Source organism: Ictidomys tridecemlineatus, chromosome 5 (assembly GCF_052094955.1).
Source record: "Ictidomys tridecemlineatus isolate mIctTri1 chromosome 5, mIctTri1.hap1, whole genome shotgun sequence".
NCBI lineage: Eukaryota > Metazoa > Chordata > Mammalia > Rodentia > Sciuridae > Ictidomys > Ictidomys tridecemlineatus.
The window spans coordinates 64,185,880-64,208,263 of NC_135481.1; the positions used below are offsets into that span (position 1 = coordinate 64,185,880).

The 22,384-nt window shown below is 42.1% G+C and overlaps 1 protein-coding gene and 1 pseudogene across 3 annotated transcripts in view; one reads left to right on the top strand and one right to left on the bottom strand.

Moving 5' to 3' along the window:
- The window catches only part of Susd6 (sushi domain containing 6), a 102,873-nt gene that overhangs the window by 38,447 nt on the left and 42,042 nt on the right, over nucleotides 1-22,384 (top strand). For 2 of the 3 annotated variants that reach the window (XM_078050124.1, XM_005322837.4), the window contains exon 2: nucleotides 9,987-10,188. In XM_078050124.1, coding sequence (XP_077906250.1) covers nucleotides 10,068-10,188 — 121 coding nt within the window. In that variant the 5' untranslated portion in view covers nucleotides 9,987-10,067. Of the gene's footprint in view, nucleotides 1-5,462; nucleotides 5,484-9,986; nucleotides 10,189-22,384 lie in introns of those variants that run through there. The other variant, XM_078050123.1, reaches the window with a different exon arrangement.
- Nucleotides 5,852-7,746, bottom strand: LOC144377641 (cyclic GMP-AMP synthase pseudogene; annotated as a pseudogene).

Here is a 22,384-nt window from a genome sequence, read left to right on the forward strand (position 1 = left end):
GACAATGAGTATATTTTTAACATTTCTTCCTTCTAGTATAGAATTTTTGTTGACTTATTAGAGGAAATACTTTTGGGCCCCTCCTATTCCCTAGAAGACATTCCATATTCCTTAGAATGGAAAGGGCCTTTGAGGATCATCCAGGTCCACCCCAGAGAACCAAGAAGACTGGCTGACTTGCCTGAGGCCAAGCTACTGCTTAGTTGTAGACATGAGACCTGGTTCTGCCTCCTATTTACAGCTCTCTTTTGCAGTCATCCTGTTGTTAGGCTCTAAAAAAGAGACGTTGGTGGAAGAGTCAACTTAGGGAGGGCATGGTAGTGGGGTCTACCTGGAGTTCTTGCCATCTGAACATTGGGGAATAATGTGGAGGGAAAGTGTGATGATGCCCAGAGGGTGCCATGAGTGAATCTGGGGAAGACAAGAATGCAGGGAATATCAAGCCAAGAATGTAGCTTTGTGGAGGAGCGCTTTCCTAGTGTGTGTGAGGCACTGGGTTCAATCCCCAACACTGGGGAAAAAAACTTAACAATTCAAGAAAGTGTCTGGCACCCTACAGTGGTTTAGGGGGCTTATGAGGAAAGCTGAGGGTAATTGAGGGTAGTTTTTTTTTTTTTTATGATTTGGAGGGTGTGAGATTTCAAATTTTATGCCTTTGGGACTAAGCCGGAGATTGAAAGGAAAGAGATAAGTTATGTTCTGTCAAAGGATCTCAAATTCCAATAGAAGAATTTATGGCTGTTTAAACACTGAGGTGTTAATGGCACAATGGAAATAGAGGATAGTAAGATTGGAAAGAAGTTGGTTGCAGTGGCATGCACCTATAATCTCGGTGACTTGGGAAGCTGAAGCAGGAAGATCACAAATTTGATGCCACCCTTAGAAATAAGGTTGGAGATGTAACTTAGTGGAAGAGGGCCTCTAAGTTCAATCCCCAGCGCCCCCCCCCCACCCCAAGTTTGGAAGGAACCATAGATCCAGAGGGGAAGGAAAAGAAGGCATTTACAAACCTAACTTTGGTCTTTAATTTTTGTGGGGGGAGGGTAAGAGATATTTAGATTTTTTTCCCCCTTTAAACATGTAGCCTGATCATTTTAGGGAAAGTGAGAGAAGAGAGAGAAGACATTAGAGGGAAGAAATGGAGAGGTAAGGGAGGGCCTGGTTACACTTTGGTCTAGCTAGTTACTTCTCTTGTCATTCCCTTCTGGGGAACTTTGGACTTCTTGTCCTTATACTCTGAGAGATGTAATTAGCTGGTTAAACTATTCATATTTCATGAACTGATCTTTGTTTTCTCCCATCACGTGGTAGCATGGGGGTTGATAAAGATGGTTGATCAAAGGAATAAGCTCTCTTCTTCTAGACTCTCACCATGACTACCACCACCCAGTTTCTGGATTAGTCTGAGGCATGAAAAGGATTTTAGTTGCTTTTGTCTTCCTAGTTCCCTCTCCCAATTAATGGATAGATGAGCCATGGGTTAGGAAGATTTGTCCTAATAATTAAATTTAGAAAGGCTAGCTTCTGCTACCATCTGCTTGGTGTGGGGATACATGCCTCTAATCCAGCAGCTCAGGAGGTGGAGGCAGGAAGATTTCAAGTTCTGTCTCAAAATGAAAAGTAAAAAGGGCTGGTGATGTGGTTCAGTGGTTAAGCACCAATGTGTTCAATTCCCAGTACTAAAATAAATAAATGGGAACTGAGGCTGGCTTTACCTGCTCAGCATGTGGGAGCCAAGCTTGACTAAATCAGACTCCACTTGTGTCCACAGAGGAGAGCTCAGTGTTTCAAGACCTGTAACTCCAGCACTACTGTGGTATTCTCTGTGGGGATAGACTCCAAGGCAGCCAGGCACAAGGGCTGAGAACATCTGGGCCCTGGCTGCTTAGGGAACAGGGTGCCATGGTTGTTTCTTGGCTGGCACTATACTGCTGCCACCTCCCTAAGCTAAGAGCCAATTTTGAATGTGACTCTAGGGTACCTTTAATCTTAGGTTGTTGGGTTAACCTGGAAGCATCTGTGACAACAGCAAGCAGTAAACCATGTGAACTTTGGGCTTGAGTTGCAGGTTCTCCTTAGCACCAGAAGCCTGCCATGTTTGGCTTCGTTTCTCAGATAGCCCTCTCCTCTCTTGGCTCTGGGTCTTTCTAATTTACAGAGCATTTCCTTGCCTTTTGTCCCTTCTTTTTTTTTTTTTTTTCCTGGTCCTGGGGATTGAACTAGGGCCTTATGCATGCAAGGCAAGCACTCTACCAGCTGACCTATATCCTCAGCCCTGTCTTTTGTCTCTTCTGAGCCTCATTAGAGTCTAGTAAGATAGTCAAAACAAACAGTATCCTCACTTTCAAACATGGGAACAGAGGTAGAGATGAGATAAGTGGCTTCCTAAGGGTCATATCCATGGCTCAAGGGCAGTGTGGACTGCAGGGCTCAGTCAGTCACCCAGGTTTTGCTGTTTAGTTCACCAGTGGGAAAGGCTAGCTTCTGCTGCCATCTGCTATTGGGTCAGCAGCACTCATTCCCAAGAAAGAAACCTGTAAGGGTAAATGCAGGTTTTCCTTGTCTCGTCTAACCTGTGTTTTGGAAGGGAAAGCCAGCTGCTCCAGGAAGCCATGGGTTACATAAAGAGAAATGAAGAAGCTGAGGCAAGGTCAGAGTGGAAAGTAGAAGTTTATTAAAGGACAGCAGAAAAGACTTCTAGAGGAAGAAGGGGTCCCAAGAGGTAGAATCCATGGAAGTGCAGTTGTTTCTCCATTTTATAGTTTCTTTCAGTGATGGAATGTAGGTGGGAAGACCTGAGGGGTGGGACACAGGTGGGCCAAAGAAGTAATCTGGTCAGAAAGGACTTCTGAGTCAGCACCTTCAAGTTTGCTGGGGGCTATTCATTAACACTTCTTTGGGATGGGCTATCTTCATGTTTACTTTGATGGGCTCTGGCCTTGGGCTTTTTCCTGGACTTCATTAACATTCCATGAGTTGTCCTGCGTTTCCTGGAATTCATTCTCAACATGGCCTCCATTTTAGATCTTACTCCATATTAGACCCGATTTACCTAACTACTACCTGACTACGCTGACTACCTAACTTTAAATCTGGCTTCACTAGGCCCTCCTTTTTGCACATTTCTTTTTTTTTTTTTTTTTTAAAGAGAGAGTGAGAGAGGAGAGAGAGAGAGAGAATTTTTCAATATTTATTTTTTAGTTCTCGGCGGACACAACATCTTTGTTGGTATGTGGTGCTGAGGATCGAACCCGGGCCGCATGCATGCCAGGCGAGTGCGCCACTGCCCGAGCCACATCTCCAGCCCCCTTTTTGCACATTTCTAAGTTTAGATGTTATATTCCTGCAAAGAGTGCTAGCTTTGAAAATGAGACTTAAGTTTCCTTTTCAGTGATAACTTTTTAAAATTAGAGGATGTGGTCACTAATGTACCAAAAGAATACTGAAGTGAAATGGTTTCTTCCTTCTTTTTGAACAAAGTTTAAACCTCAGTATTTTTTCTAGGGATAATGAATACCCACTCTTTATTTTCTGTGGTGCTAGAGATCAAAACTAAGGGCCTCAGGCATGCTAAGGAAGCTCTCAACCACTGGGCTACATCTCCTGCTTTTTTTATTATTTATTTTGAGACACGGTCTCTTAAGTTGTTCATGCCAGCTTCAAACTTACTATCCTTCTATCTCTGCCTCCTGAAGTAGCTAGGAATATAGCTGTGTGTCATCCCCCCCATCCCATATGCCTGGGCACACATGTGATTTCTAAGAACAGATTCTAGAAGAATTGATAGCGAATGTGTGCATTTTTTGACAGATGTTATTAGGTTGTCCTCCAAAGAGGTCCACATTGATTACAAAATAGGAAATTTAAGACTATCATTTGGGCACCGACCTCTTTTCCTCCCACCCCCACCAGTTCTCTAAAATCACTGCCAGAGTGACCTTAAATGAATTTGATCTTGTAACTTCCCTGCTTATCATCCTTGTTAGCACCATCTGGTTGTGTTTGGAGGGGGGCAGAGGGTAGCCTTAAGACTTCTCAGTTGAGCTCTGTCCTGCTCCTGCCTTCTGCCAGGAGTGTTGGCTCTCACAATATTCTTTATTTTTAATTTAAAACCTCGTTTACTAGAAGACATGAAAAAAGATGAAGGCAGCCCACATGGTAGAAGTTATGTTACATAGGCAACAAATGATAAGTACCCAAAACACATAAAGAACTACAAAACAATGAGAAAAAGGTGAAGCAGTCCACAAGATAATGTGCAAAATGCACCAACAGAAAAAGTTAATGAACATCAGTGCCTCGAGGTTGAGTGCTGCCTGAATATAGAGGAGAGTCACGTTTTTTCCTCACACCTCTTCTCTGAGTTTGGTATCATATGCATTACCCTCCAGAAGCAATAGAAAAGTATTACTGAAAATAAAAATAAATAAAAGAAAATAAGTTAAGTTTTATATTTAGCTACATGTAGTAAAATATCCTATATTTTCCTATATGATTATGTATTTCCTGAGATATGTAGAGATAATATAAAACTTATATTTTCATTTCCTTCTTTTTTATCCTAGCATATAGGACCAGTCTTTGCTTCCAAATATTGTATGTGTGTACACACACACACACACACACACACACACACACACACACCTTTTATGTGTGGTGATAGAGATTGAACTCAGGGCCTCCTGCACACTAAGTAAGAACCATATCCCCAAAGTCACACACACACACACACACACACACACACACACACACACACACACACACTCATACACACACACACACACACACACTCTCTCTCTCTCTTTTTTCTTTTTCTTTTCTTTCTTTCTTTTTTTTTTTGTTACTCGGGATTGAATTCAGGGGCACTTAATCACTGAACCACATCCACATCCCCAGCCCTTTTTAAAATTGAATGAGACAGTGTCTCCCTGAGTTGCTTAGTGCCTTGCTGTTGCTGAGGCTAGCTTTGAACTCTTAATCCTCCTGCATCAGGGTCCTGAGCTGCTGGGATTATAGGTATGCACCGCTGCCCCAAATACATACATATATTAATATTTTTTTAGTTGTTGATAGACCGTTATTTTATTTATTTATATGAGGTGCTGAGAATCGAACCTAGTGGCTCACACATGCCAGGCAAGTGCATTACTGCTGAGCCACAGTCTCAGCCTCCCCAAATATATTTTTAAGCTTACCACTTTTATGGAAGCAGTGATCATTTCTACTATTGTCTCTCACAGCCTTCCACATACCTGTGCTAGGTGAGAACTGGTATTCAATAAGTGCTTAATGAATTTAATTGTGGAGGATATGCATTTTATCCTTTTCCCACTTTCTAATCTGGTAAAGTTTTTATTTCTTAATTTTATTATTTATTTATTTATTTAAAAATATTTTTATTTACTTATTTTTTTTAGTTTTCAGCAGACACAACATCTTTGTATGTGGTGCTGAGGATTGAACCCGGGCCGCACGCATGCCAGGTGAGCGTGCTACCGATTGAGCCACATCCACAGCCTCTATTATTTATTTTTTTAAAATTTGAGACAGGATCTCCCAGCTGGCACTGAACTCCTGGGCTCCTCCTGCCTCAGTCACCCAAGTAACTGGAATTATAGGTATGAACCACAGTTCCTGGCTTGGTAAAGTTTTTAGACTTTACCCATTTTTTAATCAAATCTCTTTTTTAGGATTGTCAATCTTTCACACTTTATCTATAATCCTTTATATTAGGGTTATGACAAACTGAGAACTGAATAGTTATTTACATTCATTTTGGTTACTCATTGCTGTGATGATCCCTAATTACTCCAATCACTTTAATTCTTGATTTTTTTCTTAAAATAATAGTTCAAAATTCATTAAAAATTGGAAATCCATTATTTCTTTCATATTTGATTTGTTTTAACAGAAATTCTTTACTTCTTTTGTCAATATGATTTGGAGAGAATAGATTAAATACAGGAATAAAATAATGCTCAAGTTGTTCTGTCCTGAGACACTCAAAAAAGAATGTCACACAGTTATCAAAGCAGAGTACTAGGTCTTTGAGGTGCTACTGACTGCCCTGTGGGTTCTGGGTATATACATGTAAGAAGGCAGTTTTCACATGAGAAGAACAGAATTTATCCAGTTCTTTTCAGTGTTCAGGCTTTTTTTTTTCAGCTGTTCCAAAAGGAATTTCATTAGTTTTAAACAATCTTTCCTGCAACATTTTATTCCATTAGTTTCATAACATATTTTAGTTTGCGCATGGTTTTTCAAAATATCCTTTTCAATATGAGAGAAGGATAGCTGCCATGTCTCTTCTTGAAAACCATTTTCTTTTTTTACATGCGTGGGTATCAGGTAAAATGGCTCTTAATTTGCTCCTAACTCTTGCTCCAAGCCAGTTATTGATGGGCAGACCTTTTTGGGTGCTAGTGGGCCAGTTACTTTTTGATTCCAAAGCGAGAATTATATCCACAGATATTTCTTCAGGTTCTTAATAAGAAGTCTTATAGCAGGGCTCCATTGTCTTTTCCTCTCCACAGTGACATCTATATCTTCAATGTTTTTTTTTTTTAAAAAATTCTTCTTTAATGATTTTCCTAAATTTTGACAGCATCTTAGAAGCTGATAATATTTCCTCTTCTAAAACTGCTTCAGAGAATTTCCTTTGGGATTTCTTTTGAACTTCACAAAGCAGTGAGCACCACTGTTACAATATTCTTCTAGCCGAATTCTGGGAACTTCCAGTTTAAACATGACATCAAATTCATTAGGTTCAGAAATCTTCACCTGCTTGTAGTAGCTCCCGGTCCCCAGCAGGATGACACTTTTGAACTCAGAATCGCAGTTTTTTGCAATCTCTGAAGTAGGTGGCCTCTGACCTTGTTCTAACACGACCGCCGCTGAGATTTCCTTGTGCCTGAGCCTCAACTTCTCCAGCACAACCTGGGGCTTCCAGCTGCACAGCACCTCCTCCTGCCCAGACTTGGGGCGCAGACCGGTGTGCGGGAACAAGACACTTCCGTGGGTTCAGGCGCGGGGCGGGGTCTCTGTTGGGGAAGGAGTTTGTGCCTCCCTAGCTGCAAGATTCTGCCCTGGGAGAGGGCGGACCCCGGGCTGCAGGAGACTCCAGTGTCTCCGCCAGAACCCTCTCAGCTCCCTCAGCTTGGCTCTACTAAAGCCTGGGGGTGGTGCACCTTTCACGCAGAGACGCCTTTTTGTAGCGGCTCTGGGCGCATGTTCCTGCAGTGCTCTTGGTCTGTAAGCACTGCGACTCCCGGAATGAGCTGCTCTTTGCCGCGTTGGGCTGGGCGGCCTGGGGAGTAGAGGACACTCGTAGGGCTCTGTCAGGGTGACCCTTGTACCTTTCTCTGAAACCTTGGGGGTGGCAGCTCCCCCTTTCGAAGTTCTCTGAGTGGCCTTATCCGAGTACGGGGTCCATGGCTGGTGCTGTTGCTAGAAAGAAGAGTTGACTAGGGAAAAGGCCACAGGAGGAGGAACTTGTAATGACAGAAACGAAACTTTAAAATGTGGCACAAACACAGCCTCTGTGGCCTGGGAACTAGCACTTAGGGGAGGTCACATGGAGCCACGTGCTCACCTGATCCACTTGTTTTTGATCCCACCTCCTCTTTTCTCCTTTTTTTTCCCTACTAGACATATCCTACACTTGTAGACTCAGTATCCCTTCCTCTGAGTAGTCTTTACTGATTGCCTGCACTTGTGCACCGAACACTCAACTACCACCTTGTACATGTTCATCCACTCAACCCTTAAATATGTGCTGTGACATGACATGGCACGGAAAGATAGCATTCTTGATGATGCCACAGATTGTTACCTTGAGGAGATGATGACTGTCTCATAGGATTACCTAGTGTGACTGCATCTGAAAAGGCAACACGGTGGGGCACATTGCCAACCTGTCACTAGCCAGTTGGAGCCCTAGGCACATCTTTAACATCTTTGGAATTTGGTTTGGACATCTGTCAATAAGAAGGTGGGCTTGGTGAGCTCAAACTTCCTTGCCACTCCCGTCTTGTTGGTGGTGTAATAAAACAGCAGCCAAGGGTTACTGAGGAATTAGAACAGGATAGGCACTTTACCAAGCACTTTGAACCTAATTCTTACATCAACCCTATGAATTCAGTATGATTTCAGTCCCCATTCCCAGATATGGAAACTAAGAATAACTGAGGTTCTGTTACTTGGGTACAAGGTCACAGTAGAGGAAACGGATTTGATTCTGTCATTCTAAACTACATAAATGTACACACATTCCACACATTTACACATGCATAGTTTTGTGTACTATTTGAGTCACTCACAGACTGTACCACAGATCACTTCACTAACCACCTGTCTATAACTTTAAAGGCTTATCAAGTTGGAGTCTGGGTAAAAGCAAGAGATGAAGATGTTGTGGTTAAGTTTTCAGCAGGAATGGAAGGAGGACCAGTGGCTAGCTCAGGTTTTTTTTTTGTTTGTTTTTATTTTTGTTTTGCTTTGTTTTGTTACCAGGGATTGAACCCAGGGGCACTTAACCATTGAGTCACATCCCCAGCCCTTTTTTGTATTTTATTTTGGGGTCTCACTAAGTTGCCTAGGGCCTTACTAAGTTGCTGAGCCTGGATTTAAACTAATGAACCTCCTGTCTTGGCCTCCCTCACTAATGAGATCACAGGTGTGTGCCACCATGCCTGGCCAGCTCTGTTCTTAATCCCTGGCTAATGCTTATTTTGAATATACTGATAACTGTTCTCCCTTGAACTGAGAGAACTCATGTTACTGTTTATAGTTGCCTTCCCTACAAGGAGCATAGATCTGAGTCAAGGCTTTGGTTGTGGAATTAAGATCAGGTCTGCTTCGTAGCTCAGACAGCATCTCAGATGTGTCCTTTATTAGGGCTGTGAATAACAGGCTCCCTTATTTATATGAACATACAGCCTTATTACTAGAGAAGGAAATGTGTGGATTTTTAAAAAAGGAAGTATAATCTTATTATTTGGAGTACCTATTAAAACTAGAATATATGAGTAGCTGGCAAATGAAATTGAATAAGTTAACTAAAATATAGTGGGTCCACATTGTAATATATCATCAACCCAGCTTCTTCCTTGAAGGAATGTAGGAAATAACCATTAAAAGTCTTTACTCTGTTTTTATTTTTTAAAGATATTGGTTTCTCCTCTTTTGGAGTCTCTGAACCAAAGTAGGTGGCAAGGCTAATTAGCAAGTATAGCCTATTTTCCACCCCGTATCACTTTCAAAGACAGCCAACAGACTGTGGTCTCTCTGGTCATAAGTGTATTAGGTGAGTCTTGATTAATTAGCCATTTTTGAGATTCATGGCTGTCGAGTCAGATCCTCAGGAGTTCCTCCAGCCTCTGGCAGGTTAGCAGACAGGTGGGGCCTTGGCTACTCCTGCTGCATTCCTTCTCTAGGCGGTATATCTCTCTCTTTAAGAAGATGTGCTTGCGCGCGTGCTCTCTCTCTCTTTTTTTCTCTCTCTCTCTCTCTTTCTCTCCCCCCCCCTTTTCCCTTTTGATTAGTTGAACTTGTTCTGAGTCCAGGTGGCAAAGACAGAGTCTGACAGGTGTAGCCTCTCTGTGTCAACAGCTGCCTTTCTGCTGGAGTCTCAGAGGCTCCTGGAGGGGCAGGGCCCGGCAGTCTAGAAGCCACACTGTGCCTGAGGGATGTCCAGGTGAGCTGGAGCTGTCTCCTAGCCCAGGTGAGCTGGAGCTGTCTCCTAGCCCTATCACAAGAATCTGGCTCCAGAATGGGACGTTGACAACAGTTAGTGTACAGGCCTTAGTGTTTCCAGGAATGGAAAAGCTTCTTTTATACTGTTCTCTTCAGGCAGCAGAGATTCAGTGGTTAGGATTCTTTTACATTATATGTGATTATTTGTATGTGATTTGTATGTGCTTGCTTCTAACTTAATGGCAGAAATTTTCACTTTATTCAAGTCCTTGTTTTTTGTTTATTTGCTATAGGTGAATTTACTCCCTGACTGGCATTAGAATTCTTCTGGAATTTTAAATTTTTTCTTTTAAAAACACTTGGACGGATAAAAGATGTGCCATGGCAGGATAGCACCAAAGAGCACCTCAGCATTTGCCGTGGCCTTTGTGGGACATGGAGTGTTCCTTCCACTGGTGATCCTTAGCACCCTGCTTGGAGACGGTCTTGCCTCTGGTAAGTTCCGACCTGCCTTCTGTGTGTGGGAGGGAAAAGACTTCATACCATTGTTTCTTATGGAACCTGGGGTACAGTGACTCTCTTGGCAGGCAGTTTCAGGGAGAGTAGGGAGTTAGGGGCTTTTCTTTTTTCTTTTTCTTTACTTTTTTTGGGAGTTGTGGGCTTTTGTGCTATGGTGTATATAGCAAGGAACCAGTCCTTCTTGGGGACTAGTGAACCAGCAGCAGGAGGTGGTGTGGAGAAACTGCTGGTGGTAACATTACTTCCCCTCTGCCCAGCTGTTGTTATCATCAGGCAGGATAAAGGTGTAGGACCCAGGGCCTGATGTCCAGGCAAGGAGGCAGGCTTTCATATCAGACTGCCAATCTTCAGAGCTCATTCCTAGCTTGCTCTGTGATGCTGAGCAAGTTGCTTTGCTGCTGTAAGCTTCAAACCTCCTCAGCTGTAATGGGACAATAATAGTTACTATTTCACAGTGTAGTTGTAAAGATTGCTAGGATAACATAATAAGCACATAGTGATGGTTCACTCTTTTGGTTTGTTGTCTTTCTTTTCTTTTTCTTGGAGTGAGTGCATAGTTGAGGTATTGTGATTTAGTCAGAGTAGGACCTGGTAACTGACTGCAAACATTGTAATCTTGGGCAAGCCACTTAACCATTCTATGGCTTAATTTCTCCATCTGTTACATGAAGGTCTCTTCTAGCTCCCATAGTCTATATTCATGATTCTAAGGACTTTCTGTTGAAAATGGTGAGCTAGAGAGTCCCTAACAGAGGTTAGAAATATAGCAGTGAGCTCTTTTTGAGTTTTTAAAAGGTCCTTGTTGCCTTTGAGGATGGTCAAAAGACCCTTCTAGCTTCTCTTTGTGTGGTCCTCCAGACTTGGCATCCTTTTCAGCGAGGACATTTTCCAATGTGTCCAGAAGGCTTCTGGGGGATGTTCCAGAACCTGCCTCTGTATCTGTGAGTCCTAGTGTTATCACTGAGCTCAGTAGTAATGGTGCCCCTAACAGACTTCCTTAGAAAGACTTATATGACTGGTTCCTCAGCGTTTCCCCAGGAAAACACTAGGGATCTTGGAGATTAGGTTCTGGAATGGGTGGCAGGGCAGTTACACATTGTATAGAGTCCCTATAGTGTACTGCTGTCTTTTCTTACCTTTCTATTAACTTCTGTCATCCATTTACCCAACACATAACAGATAATGGGGTAAGCTCATCTAAATCTTATTTTTTTTCTGAATTATTTGAAGAAATATTTTTGTTATTGTTGTTTTATCGTAGCCTTCCCATGTATACACCACACATGTATACATTTCCTTTTCTGCTGCCTCTCCTTCCACCCCATTCTGACACCAAATCCAAACCTTTAGTCTCTATCCATGAGGAACCCTGGCACAACCCCCAGGGCCATGATGGTTGGGACCCTATAGTATGGGCATCGTGGTTTCAAAGGGACATAAGACCAGACTATACAGTGTGTAATAAAACGAAGCAGGGCCTACATTTATTGGGTTACTCCAAAGCTAGAGGAATCCTCTAATCATGGTAGTTATAGAACCACAAAGTGTCTTGTGCTCACTTCTATATCTCTGGAGCAGAAGTTAATAACTACAGACCTCAGCCAAAGCTTGCCCTCCATCTGCTTTTACTGGTGGGAAAAAATAATAGTATTTCATGACATGTAAAATTATATGAAATTCAAATTTTAGTGTTTGTAAATAAAGTTTGGAACATAGTAATGCTCATTCATGAATACATTACTGTGTCTGCTTTTGTGCTACAGTGGCAAAGTAGACTAGGTGTGACAAAGACCATGTGGTCTACAAAACGTTAAATATTCAGGCTTTAAAATATTTGTTTTTTATAAAAGAGGTACTCCCCATCCCTAGCCATCCCAGAACAAATGATGCTCAATAGATATGTGCATGAATGGAATGACTTTCGGAGCAGGAAGGACTTGACAGGGCCAAGTTGTTCTTCAGAGGTTATGCACTTGCCTAGATTCTTATAGCTCTCGGTAGGGCCAGGACAGAACCTGACTTAGTGCCTGGCACACTACTGCAATCCTCCTCTTCCAGAGCTCCTCTGGGAAAACTGCCCTGGAATGTTAGGGAGCAGTATTAGTGGCAGAATGTCAGAAGTCTTGAGCTTCTTTAGCTTTATTAAGCCATCCCACCTACCCCTACCCTCCTTTTTATTGGCTCCATGCTTTACTTCTTCCATTTCCCACCCCATTTTCCATCTACCCACACCTTCCCACTTTCCACCCAAGGTCTGCAATCAATTATCAGGTTCCATACTGGCTGGATAAAGGGATTATTATTCTCCAGTGTGGAAAAATGTGTGTTTGTAGTGTGGGCTCAGACTAGGATGGGAAAATAGGCTCTGTTATTTTCTTACCCCTTCCCTATTGAAAAGAATACCCCCCCCTGCCCTGACACCCAAGCCCCAAGTTTTTTCTGCTCCTCAAAGCAAGTTTTTTCTGCTCTTCAAAGCAAGGTAGGGAGAGAGGTTTCACCATTACTTAGATCTAGTGCTTGAAGTTGCTGCCAATGTTTTCCTCTCTCTCTGGAATGACTTCTGGGGGAGGAAGGTGCCCACCCTTGGCCTGAAACTCAGAGCACAGCTGTATGACTGGGTCTGCCACAAGCAGCATGCCAAGTAAGTTTGCCAGGAAAGCAAGACTCTCAGATACTGGAAAGCCAAGGAAAAGCAGTTGCATTCAGGAAATGCCCCTTCTTCCCCTTCCTGTGTTTCTTACCTGTTCCTTTAGCTACTCTTGAATGCCCATTCTGGGAAACATTTTTTCCCCCTTAATACTGGGGATTGAACCCAATAGTTTTCTTCCACTGAGCTATGTCCCCACCCCTTTTTAGATTTTCAGTTTTATTTTTGAGACAGGGTCTTGCCAAGTTGTCCAGGCTGGTCTTGAATTTCTGATCGTCCTGCCTCAGCCTCCTGAGTAGCTGCATTAGTGTGCACAATTCCAGAAACATTTTACATGGGGTGCTTGTAAAATACACAACCTTCTTCCCCGGTGAGCTTTGGTAGACCCTAAATGTGCTCATGTCCATGCTCATTTTGAGAATTCCAAAGGACCATAGGTTAATGGACCTCCTCAGGGTGGCAACTTGCCCACAAGTCTCTGATCATAAATAGCACAGTCATGCTCCAGTCATGGTGTTAATCTCAGGTTGAATAGAAAAGAATTATGTGTTAAGAGGCATTTTGAGAGTTCTGGGGTAGAAACAGCTCATATTGCAGGGCCAGTTTTCATACTATTTTGTCTTATCTACAATTTGGGATTGAGAGTTGTAGCAGAGAAGGTGTTAGAGGCATTGACAAGAGGTCCAGTTTTTCTGTTGGTTTTTCCTTTAAATGGGGAAAATTCTTGAAGATTCCTTTTTAGTGGCAAAGGAAATATATCTTATTTTTCACATCCAGTCACACCACGCAGTGGGAAGAAACAAGAACTAAAAATAGATGTATGCACATGCTACACAACTTGCCTTTCTTGGACTGGGGAGGGACTAGGATCCTAGCTGTGTAGCAGCCTCTCCCATGTCTCACAGCTCCTTTACTGCTGTAACCTTAGGTGAATCACTTGACCTTTTCATGCTTCTTACAAAATAGAAACAATGATCCATCCTTAAGAATGTTGTTGCACAGACTAATAAAAATGATTGGAGGACATTTGGCATGTAAAACATGCAACGTAATTCCCAAATAACAACAGAGTTGGTATGTGACCTATTGTTGAGTCACATCGTGCAGGAGACTTTATGCAGATGACGTCCTTTCCTGTCATAAAAACACAACTGAGCCAGGCGTGGTAGCATACACCTGTAATCCCAGGATTATTCAGGAGGCTGAGGCAGGAGGATTGCAAATTCAAAGCCAGTCTCAGCAACTTAGTGAGGCCTTTAGTAACTCAGTGAGACCCTGTCTCTAAATAAAATACAGAAAAGGGCTAGGAATGTGGTTCAGTGGTTGAGCACCCCAGGATTCACTCCCCCGATACAAAAAAAAAAAAACAAACCAAAAAACCCCACAACTGAATATGCAGAGTCACTATTTGGGTTGAGGGTAAGGAATTTAGGAGCAGGTGTCAAATTTGATCAGTGAGGAAAGTTGATTATTTCAGGAATCCCCTTTGCCTTCCAGAAAGCTCATGTTTGCATAGCTTGATGATCTCAATCCAGCAGGCCAGCTGACTCACATAAAAAGCTTTTGCTTTGCATTCTCTCTTTCCCAAACATATTTACTGAAAAAACTCAATATTTTCTTTGTTTCTGATTTTTCTCCCCCATTAAAATGTAGCCATGACACATTGGGCCATGTTAAATATCAAGGGAAAGCATCAGTATTCATTTCTGCACAACAAAATGAAAAGGCTAGTCACTTAGTTTTTTTTGAAGATGGAAAATCATGAGAACCAGGTTCTTTGGGAGATGTTGTGGTTTTCACCCTCAGCATTACCATGGCAGAGAAATACTGGTGGACATCATGGCTCTCCTCACCATCTGTGAAGGGACCTGGAGTCAGGTGATATACACTGAACTGTGGGGGCAAGACAGACGAAACTCACATATGTAGCCATCATTTAGGTGTTAGGTTCTGTACTATTGCCCCCATGTAAGCTCTTAGAACACATAGGCTAGGTGGTCATGAGACCATTTTACAAAAGAGAAACTGAGGCAGAGATGTTAGATTGTCTACTTGGAATATCATTGTAAGTGGTAGGGCTGGCTGGGGTTTATGACCTGTATCTTACTCTGCTGCTCATTATCTTTGCTGGAAGCATACTATATGTGCCTAATGGCAGGCATCTGTTTCCTGATTGAAGTGCTTGGCCCAGCCTTCAGAGGATTATTCTGACAAAGGAAAAAGACCCTGTCTGAGCTGGATGTGATAGCTCAGGTCTATAATTCCAGCTACTTGGGAAACTGAGGCAGGAGGATCCATAAGTCAAGGCCAGCCTGGACAATTTAGTGAGATTGTCAGCAACTTAGTGAAACCCTGTCTCAAAGTTAAAAACAGAAAGGGCTTAGTGGTAGAGCACCCCTGGGTTCAATCCATAGTACTGCCAAAAACAAAACAAAAAAACCCCAAACAACCAAAAAACAAAACAAACAAACAAACAACAACAACAAAAACCCTGCATTCTTTCCTCATGGTTAAAAAAATATATAGGAGTCATCCCTGGGTTGCCATGTTTCTTTCTCTAGTTATTTATGTTCTTATCCACAATAGCCCTTGGTTGTTTGGTTCCACTTCGGGCACAAGGTTTGCCAAGGCACTTCTATTCTTAGAAAGGAACAATAGGGACTATAGCAAAGTGTTTGCTAAATGAGGATGTAGTTCCCAAAACATCCGCAGAGCATCTTCCTGTCAGCTGCAAACCCGGCTGACCAAAGTGATGTAATCTCTCCATGGGATAATTAACCTGTGACTATAAAAAGACTTGGGGATTGTGGTAGGAGGCTGGATGTGTCATTATAGGGCTTGTTGAACCCTGGTGTCATGAAAAACATTGAGAAGTTACCTTCAGCAGACTAATTGCAGTATATTACAAGTACATGGTACTGCCCTTGACAGTAACTTTCTAACAAAAGAACCTCAGAATCTATGAAACTCCACACTTACTTGGGTCTCATTGGGGTTAAACCCCTCATCAAACACAAATTTGGAGCAGTGGTATTTCATTACCTTAGTCTAACTTACCAACTTGGATATTATTCTTACCTGTCTAACTCTTCCAGCAAAAGAGATTCACTGGGTGCTGCTAATAAAAAATTAGGGTTGGTACTCTAGGTAGGTTTCCAGATGAACTCTTTGCATTAACTCTTACCACTAGAAGATTCCATTCTGCAGTGTCACTCAGAAGTGTGAGCCTAAACAGCTCTCCCATTCCAGGTGGCCCTGCACTGGTATGGCTGGTTGCCAGGACTGTGGCCAGATTAGGAGTGAGCTTGGCCAGTCTTCTGTTTAGCTTTGGGGCCCAGAGAGACAGCAGCATTTAAAGACAACCTTTTCTTTCTTTCTTTCTTTCTGTCTTTCTTTCTTTCTTTCTTTCTTTCTTTCTTTCTTTCTTTCTTTCTTTCTTTCTTTCTTTCTTTCTTTCTTTCTTTCTTTCTTTCGACAGCAGCATTTAAAGACAACCTTTTCTTTCTTTCTTTCTTTCTTTCTCTCTCTCTCTCTCTCTCTCTCTCTTTCTTTCTTTCCTCCCTCCCCTCCCTCCCCTCCCTCCCCTCCCTTCCCTCCCTTCCCTCCTTCCCTCCTTCCCTCCTTCCCTCCTTCCCTCCTTCCCTCCTTCCCTCCTTCCTTCCTTCCTTCCTTCCTTCCTTCCTTCCTTCCTTCCTTCCTTCCTTCCTTCCTTCCTTTCATCCTAACAAACTCATACATGCATGAAAATCAGTTTCAGCTCACGATTCCCCTATTTTCATTCTCATCCTCCCTCCCCTCCCCCATCCTCTTTCTCTACTCTGCTTGACTTCCTTTTGCTCAGCTATTAATTTATATTTGATGATTATTCTATTTGTTTCCCCCTTTCCTTTTTTTTACTTTAGCCTTCTGCCTATGAGGAAAAAAACATTCTATCTTTAGGTTTCTTGAGTTTTGCTTATTTCATTTAACGTGACATTTTCTATTTACATCCATTTACCAACAAATGCCATAATTTCATTCTTTTTAATGGCTGAGTAGGAATCCATTATATATGTATACCACAGTTTTCTCCATTTATCTATTGATGGGCATCTGGGTTGATTTCCATAATTTAGCTATTGTGAATTGTGCTATTATAAACATTGATATAGCTGTGTTGCTGTAATATGCTGATTTTAGATCTTTGGGGAAAATACCAAGGAATGGGATAGCTGGGTAATATGGTGGTTCCCTAGTTTTTTGAGGAATCTTCATACTGCTTTCCAGAGTGGTCATACTAGTCTGCAGTCCCACCAACAATATACAAATGTACCTTTTTCCCAACAATCTTGCCAGCATTTATTACTGTACATATTCTTGGTCACTGCCATTTTTATTGGAGTGAGATGAACGCTTAAGTTTTGATCTGCATTCCCTGATTGCTAGAGATGTTGAACAATTTTCATATATTTGTTAGCCATTTGTGTTCCTTCTTTTGAGAAGTTTGTTTAATTGTCTTTCCCATTTATTGATTGGATTATCATTGTTTTTTGTGTGTGCGTGCACACATGTGTGCTAAGTTTTTTGAGTTCTTATTTCCTTTTCTGTGCTGAAGTTTGATGGCATCCCACTTATTGATTCTTGGTTTTATTTCTTGCACTTGGGGATCTTGTTAAGTTCAGTGCCAGAATTTACATGATAGAGTCTTGACCCTATGTTTTATCTAATAGTTATAAAGTTTCTGGTCTAATTCCTAAGTCTTTGATCTATTTTGATTTGATTTTTGTGCAGGGAGAGAAAGAAGGTTCTAACTTCATTTTTCTGTATCTAGCTATCCAGTTTTCCAGCATCATTTGTTAAGAAGCATGTCTTTTCTCCAAGATATGTTTTTGGCACCTTTGAAAGACAATCTTTTTGGGGAGTCAGTGTGAATGAGGGGTGCTCTGGTGGTCGACCTCATTGACCTTACCCTAAGCCAGTTTAACATATGGAAATTTGAATTAATTGGAAGATGAGAGTGAAATTATTTAACTTTTTTTAAAGGATTATCTCTAGAATTTTCCTTCACATACCTATCTCTTGCCTAGTAGAATAGGATCCAATTCATATACACTTTCAAATAAGCAAATGTTACCTGCAGCTTCTATGGAACCACTGAGATTACTAAATGTAGCTCAGTATAGCTCTTATTATGCTTTACCTCCCTGCCTTGATTTTTTTTTTTTTTTTAAAGAGACAGCATAGTGTGATTAAAAGCTCGGGCTCCAGTTGTGCATACTGGCACATGCTTGTAATCCCAATGATTTGGGAGGCTGAGGCAGGAGGATTTCAAATTTGAGATCAGCCTTGGCAACTTAGGGAGGCCCTAGCAACTTAGCGAGACCCTGTCTCACAATGAAAAATAAAAAGGGCTGGAGATTTAGTTCAGTGGTAGAATGCCTATGGGTTCAATCCCTAGTACAAAAAAAAAAAAAAGCATGGACTCCAGAGCCAGGCTGTCTGGGTTTGAGTATTGCCTCTGTTTCTTGCTACTTCTGTTAATTTGGTTAGCTTTCCTGACCACACACTGTTTCCTCAAATGGAAATGTAATAGTGCCAACTTGATAAGGGTTTTTTTAGGATTAAATAAGATTCTTGGAACATTGCCTGGTGCACAGAGAAGTAATTTCATATTGGAAGATCAGATTCTATCTAGCATCAGATGATACTATGCTATACTTCTTGCTTTGATGATGCCACAGTTAATTGATTCAGACAAATGCAGGATTAGAAGATGTTCTTTGTTCCTTCTGTATCTCTTGGATTATCTGATTTAGTCTTCAGTACAGTACTGAGTAGAGTTAGATTGGTATTTCTGTGGTTTCCCGGATTTTCTAAATTCTCAAATTCTACATGTAGACATTCTACACATGACCACAAGTACAAAAGAGTGGGTAATGTGCCTTTGAGATATTGATGTCCACTAAGTGGTCTCACAGTAAGCCATTCCCTTTTGAGAGATTTTTTTAGCATTTCAGGGCTGCTGTTGGTTAGGAACTTTGGAAATCTTCTTTCTTTTTTGAAGAACTAGGGATTGAACTCAGGACCTTGTGCATACTAGGCAAGTGCTTTACCACTGAGCTATACTTGCATCCCTTTATTATTTTGAAACAGGGTCTAAGTGGCCCATGTTGACCTCAAACTTGCTATCCTCCTGCTTGAGCCTCCTGAGTAGCTGAGATTACAGGCTTGTACCACAGAGCTGGTGGGAATCACTTTTTGAAACCTTAGATAATAAATTTGAGAATGCCAGGAGCCTGTTTTTTTTTTAAAGGACATTTATTTCATTAGCAAAGTGAAATAAATGTGATTGGAGGATTTCATTTTTAAAGACTTGAAAACACATCTGATAGAATACAACATTGGAATTTAAAATTTATGCTGCCTCCATTTGGCTGCACCCCTTTTTTGGTACTGGGGATTGAACCAGGTGCACTTAACTACTGAGCCACATCCCAGCCCTTTTTTATTTTTTATTTAGAGAAAGGATCTCACTAAGTTGCTTAGGGCCTTGTTAAATTGCTGGTGCTGGCTTTGAACTCGGTCTTCCTGACTCAGCCTCCTGAGCCGCTGGGGAAGCAGCTGGAATAGGTTTGACTTCACTTCCTCACCCACTGCTTTTGTAACTACAGTACCCTCTCCCTCTGTTCCTAATGGTCAAGACTAAGGGGACTCATTCCCCTTTCCTTGAACATTAACAACTTCAAGCCTGTTCTTACCATGTTCTTTCTATAACTAGAACCCTACTTCCTCCCACTTCCTTTCATACTTCTCTGTATCCTTCAGCCTATTTTTGAGTCAACTCCTCTGTGAGATTCACCCCTGTCTTTAACACTGTGGTTAACAGGATTGAAGAAAGGAGAGTAGGCTTCTGTTGTACTTTTTTGAATAGAATTAACAGGAGGTCCTAGTCCTGATCCTTTCTCTTGGGAGGATGTCCCAGAGGTTTTCCTGGCAGAATTCTAATGCCTAGAATCTTGACTCTTTTTGATTTGAGGGGATTGGGCAACTTGCTAAGACTTTGGGAAATTGCAGGTTGGGAATCCTGAGTCCTTTGTCCTGCAAACCATGGAATACAAACCTTATAAACTTACTGCAAACTCTAATGAACCAGAGTTGCCAGGGTCACTGTGAGACAGTTGGGTTTGGTGTTTTCATAATTAGCATTAAGTCTTTCAGCAAGTGTGTGATGACATAAGGTGAGTAGAGAGGGCAGCAGAAGGTATGTAATGACAGGGAGGGCTTTCTGGGGACAAAGTACTAGACTGGCTGTGGACAGAAATTATCACATATATTTGCCCGCACATCCCACCTTCATCGGCCTGTGAGAGAAAGGCAGTGAAAGGCGGGAGCCATGTTTTGTCTGCTTTGGAAGGAAGGCAGAGCTCATCGTGCAGCACAAGTGCTTGGTGAGCTCCTGCTGAGTGCTGAATTTGTGCCATTGCTAGAACTATGGCGGTTCCATGTGCTACCTGCTACCTGCTACGGTCAGGGAAGTCATTTCCCTGTTCTGGAATAAAGGTAAGAGGGGCTCTTGACTCAGATTGGGATGGTAATGGAAGGCTTTTTCAAAGGAGAGAAGTCTACACCAAGATTTGAAAGCAAGTAGGAGTTAGAAGGAGTTAGTGGTCAGGGGCCACAAGATTGCACAGGAAGATTAAGAATGCAGTCTCTTGGGCCAGATGGCCTGTTCTGAGTCCTAGTTCTGCCATGAGTGTGTTGTGTAATTTTAAGCTAGTCCCCCGAACAATATGTGCTCGATCTTCATATCTGTAACAGTGGGATGGTAACATATGTACTACACAGGGTTGTGGTGAAGGTCGAGTGTTGCAATACTCATCACTGTTCTTGTGTGGGGCAGAGAGAGGAGAGTTAGTTTAGTGTCCTCTCTCCTTCCCTTGGAACTTGCCATATACTTCCATTGAAACTTTGGGAATCTAGTATACTATATCCTCTAACTGATTTCCCCTTGCTCTGTGAATGAATGTGTGGTCTCCTCCGCTTTGAGGGAGTGTGTTCAGAAGCTGGTGTTTCCAAAAAAAGAAAAATGAAGTCTAGCCTTAGCCTGGGAACTCAGGGATTTAGGCTGAACATCACCAGAGGCACAGTTTGGGGAAGCATCTATAAAGGTGGGATTCTGCTAATGGGAGGCAGGTCCTCCTCACAGCTGAATTGTCAGAGTTGAGGAGGAGGAGGAAGAACAAGCTCTGCTGGAGTATCCAAGGATCAAAAGATGAAAGCAAAACAAATACTAGTTAATGAATCAAGGGGTTAAATGCATCTAAACAGGGAAGTCAAAGGTGTTAGAGAAGGATGTTAATTTTAAGTACAAGTTGTGGGAGAAGATGGGGATGCCAGTAGCAGTCAGCCTCCTATTTGCCCATAGGACAGGAAATGACAGGCTGGTGAGGTGATCCTTCCAGTGTGTTTGAGGGGAGAGGCTGGACAGGCAGCCAGAGCCCACATCTTTTGCCCAGCCAATCTGTGGGAGACATGTTTGACAAGGGTTTCTTATTTCCCTGACCCACTCTGCAGGGTCCCCTGTGGGTATTAGTTGGCGTCAAGAATTCCATGGGAAGGCTGGAGGGTGTGGGACGTTCTTAATTGATTGAGGAAGGGAGAAGAGTGGAGGAGCAGCTGGTGTCGGGGCTATGTGGCCAGATTCCAGGGTTCATCATCTTGGATCTGCTGGGGTAATTGGAGAAGGTGGGGTGATTGGAGAAACTGGAGTGAGAACTGTCTGTGATTTGATGTGTTTGGGGGTGGTGGTGCAAAGAACAGTTGTGACTTCCAGCAGAGATGGGTCTCAGATTTCTTTATAGAGTGGATTTCGCAAAGGAATCCATTCTTTGCTCTATTGTTCTCTGTACCTTGTTGTTAGGCAGTTTAGAGGCTTTGCAGTTTGACTAGCCACTTAATGGCATTCAGAGAATTGGTTGTCGGTAATGGCAGGCCTTGGCTTTGCAGGAATGGCAAAGATTGTGAATAATGGGATTAAGTGAGACAATGTATATAAAAGTGTTGATTGAAAAATCAGTTAAAGTATACTCCAATGGAAAGGATTATTGTAATTTTTTTAAATATCAACATCTCTTTTCTGAGTTACTCAAAGCACTTAGTTAACATTAATTGATTAATCCACCATCCATTCTTGAGTGGGATGCTGGCATTCAGTTGTCCCCTTTGTATACAAGATTAGACTAAATTTTCCAGCACAGCCCCAGATCTTGAGTTTGCATCCCAAATATATGAAGTCTATATCTGGAGTTTAGATTTCTAAATGTGATGATTTCCTTATTTCTGGGAATAAAAAAGACAAGAGGAGAAAGGGAGGGATCATAAAAAGAAAATTTTCTTCATGAATAATTGGTCATGTCAGACAAGGGTGTCATAATCAGGGGTTTTAGTGACCTACCTGGAAGACTGATGTTCATTCTCCTCTGAGAAACTACAGAGATCCTATTGGGAATGAGACCTGCCATGGGCCGGAAAAGCAGAAGGCCAAGA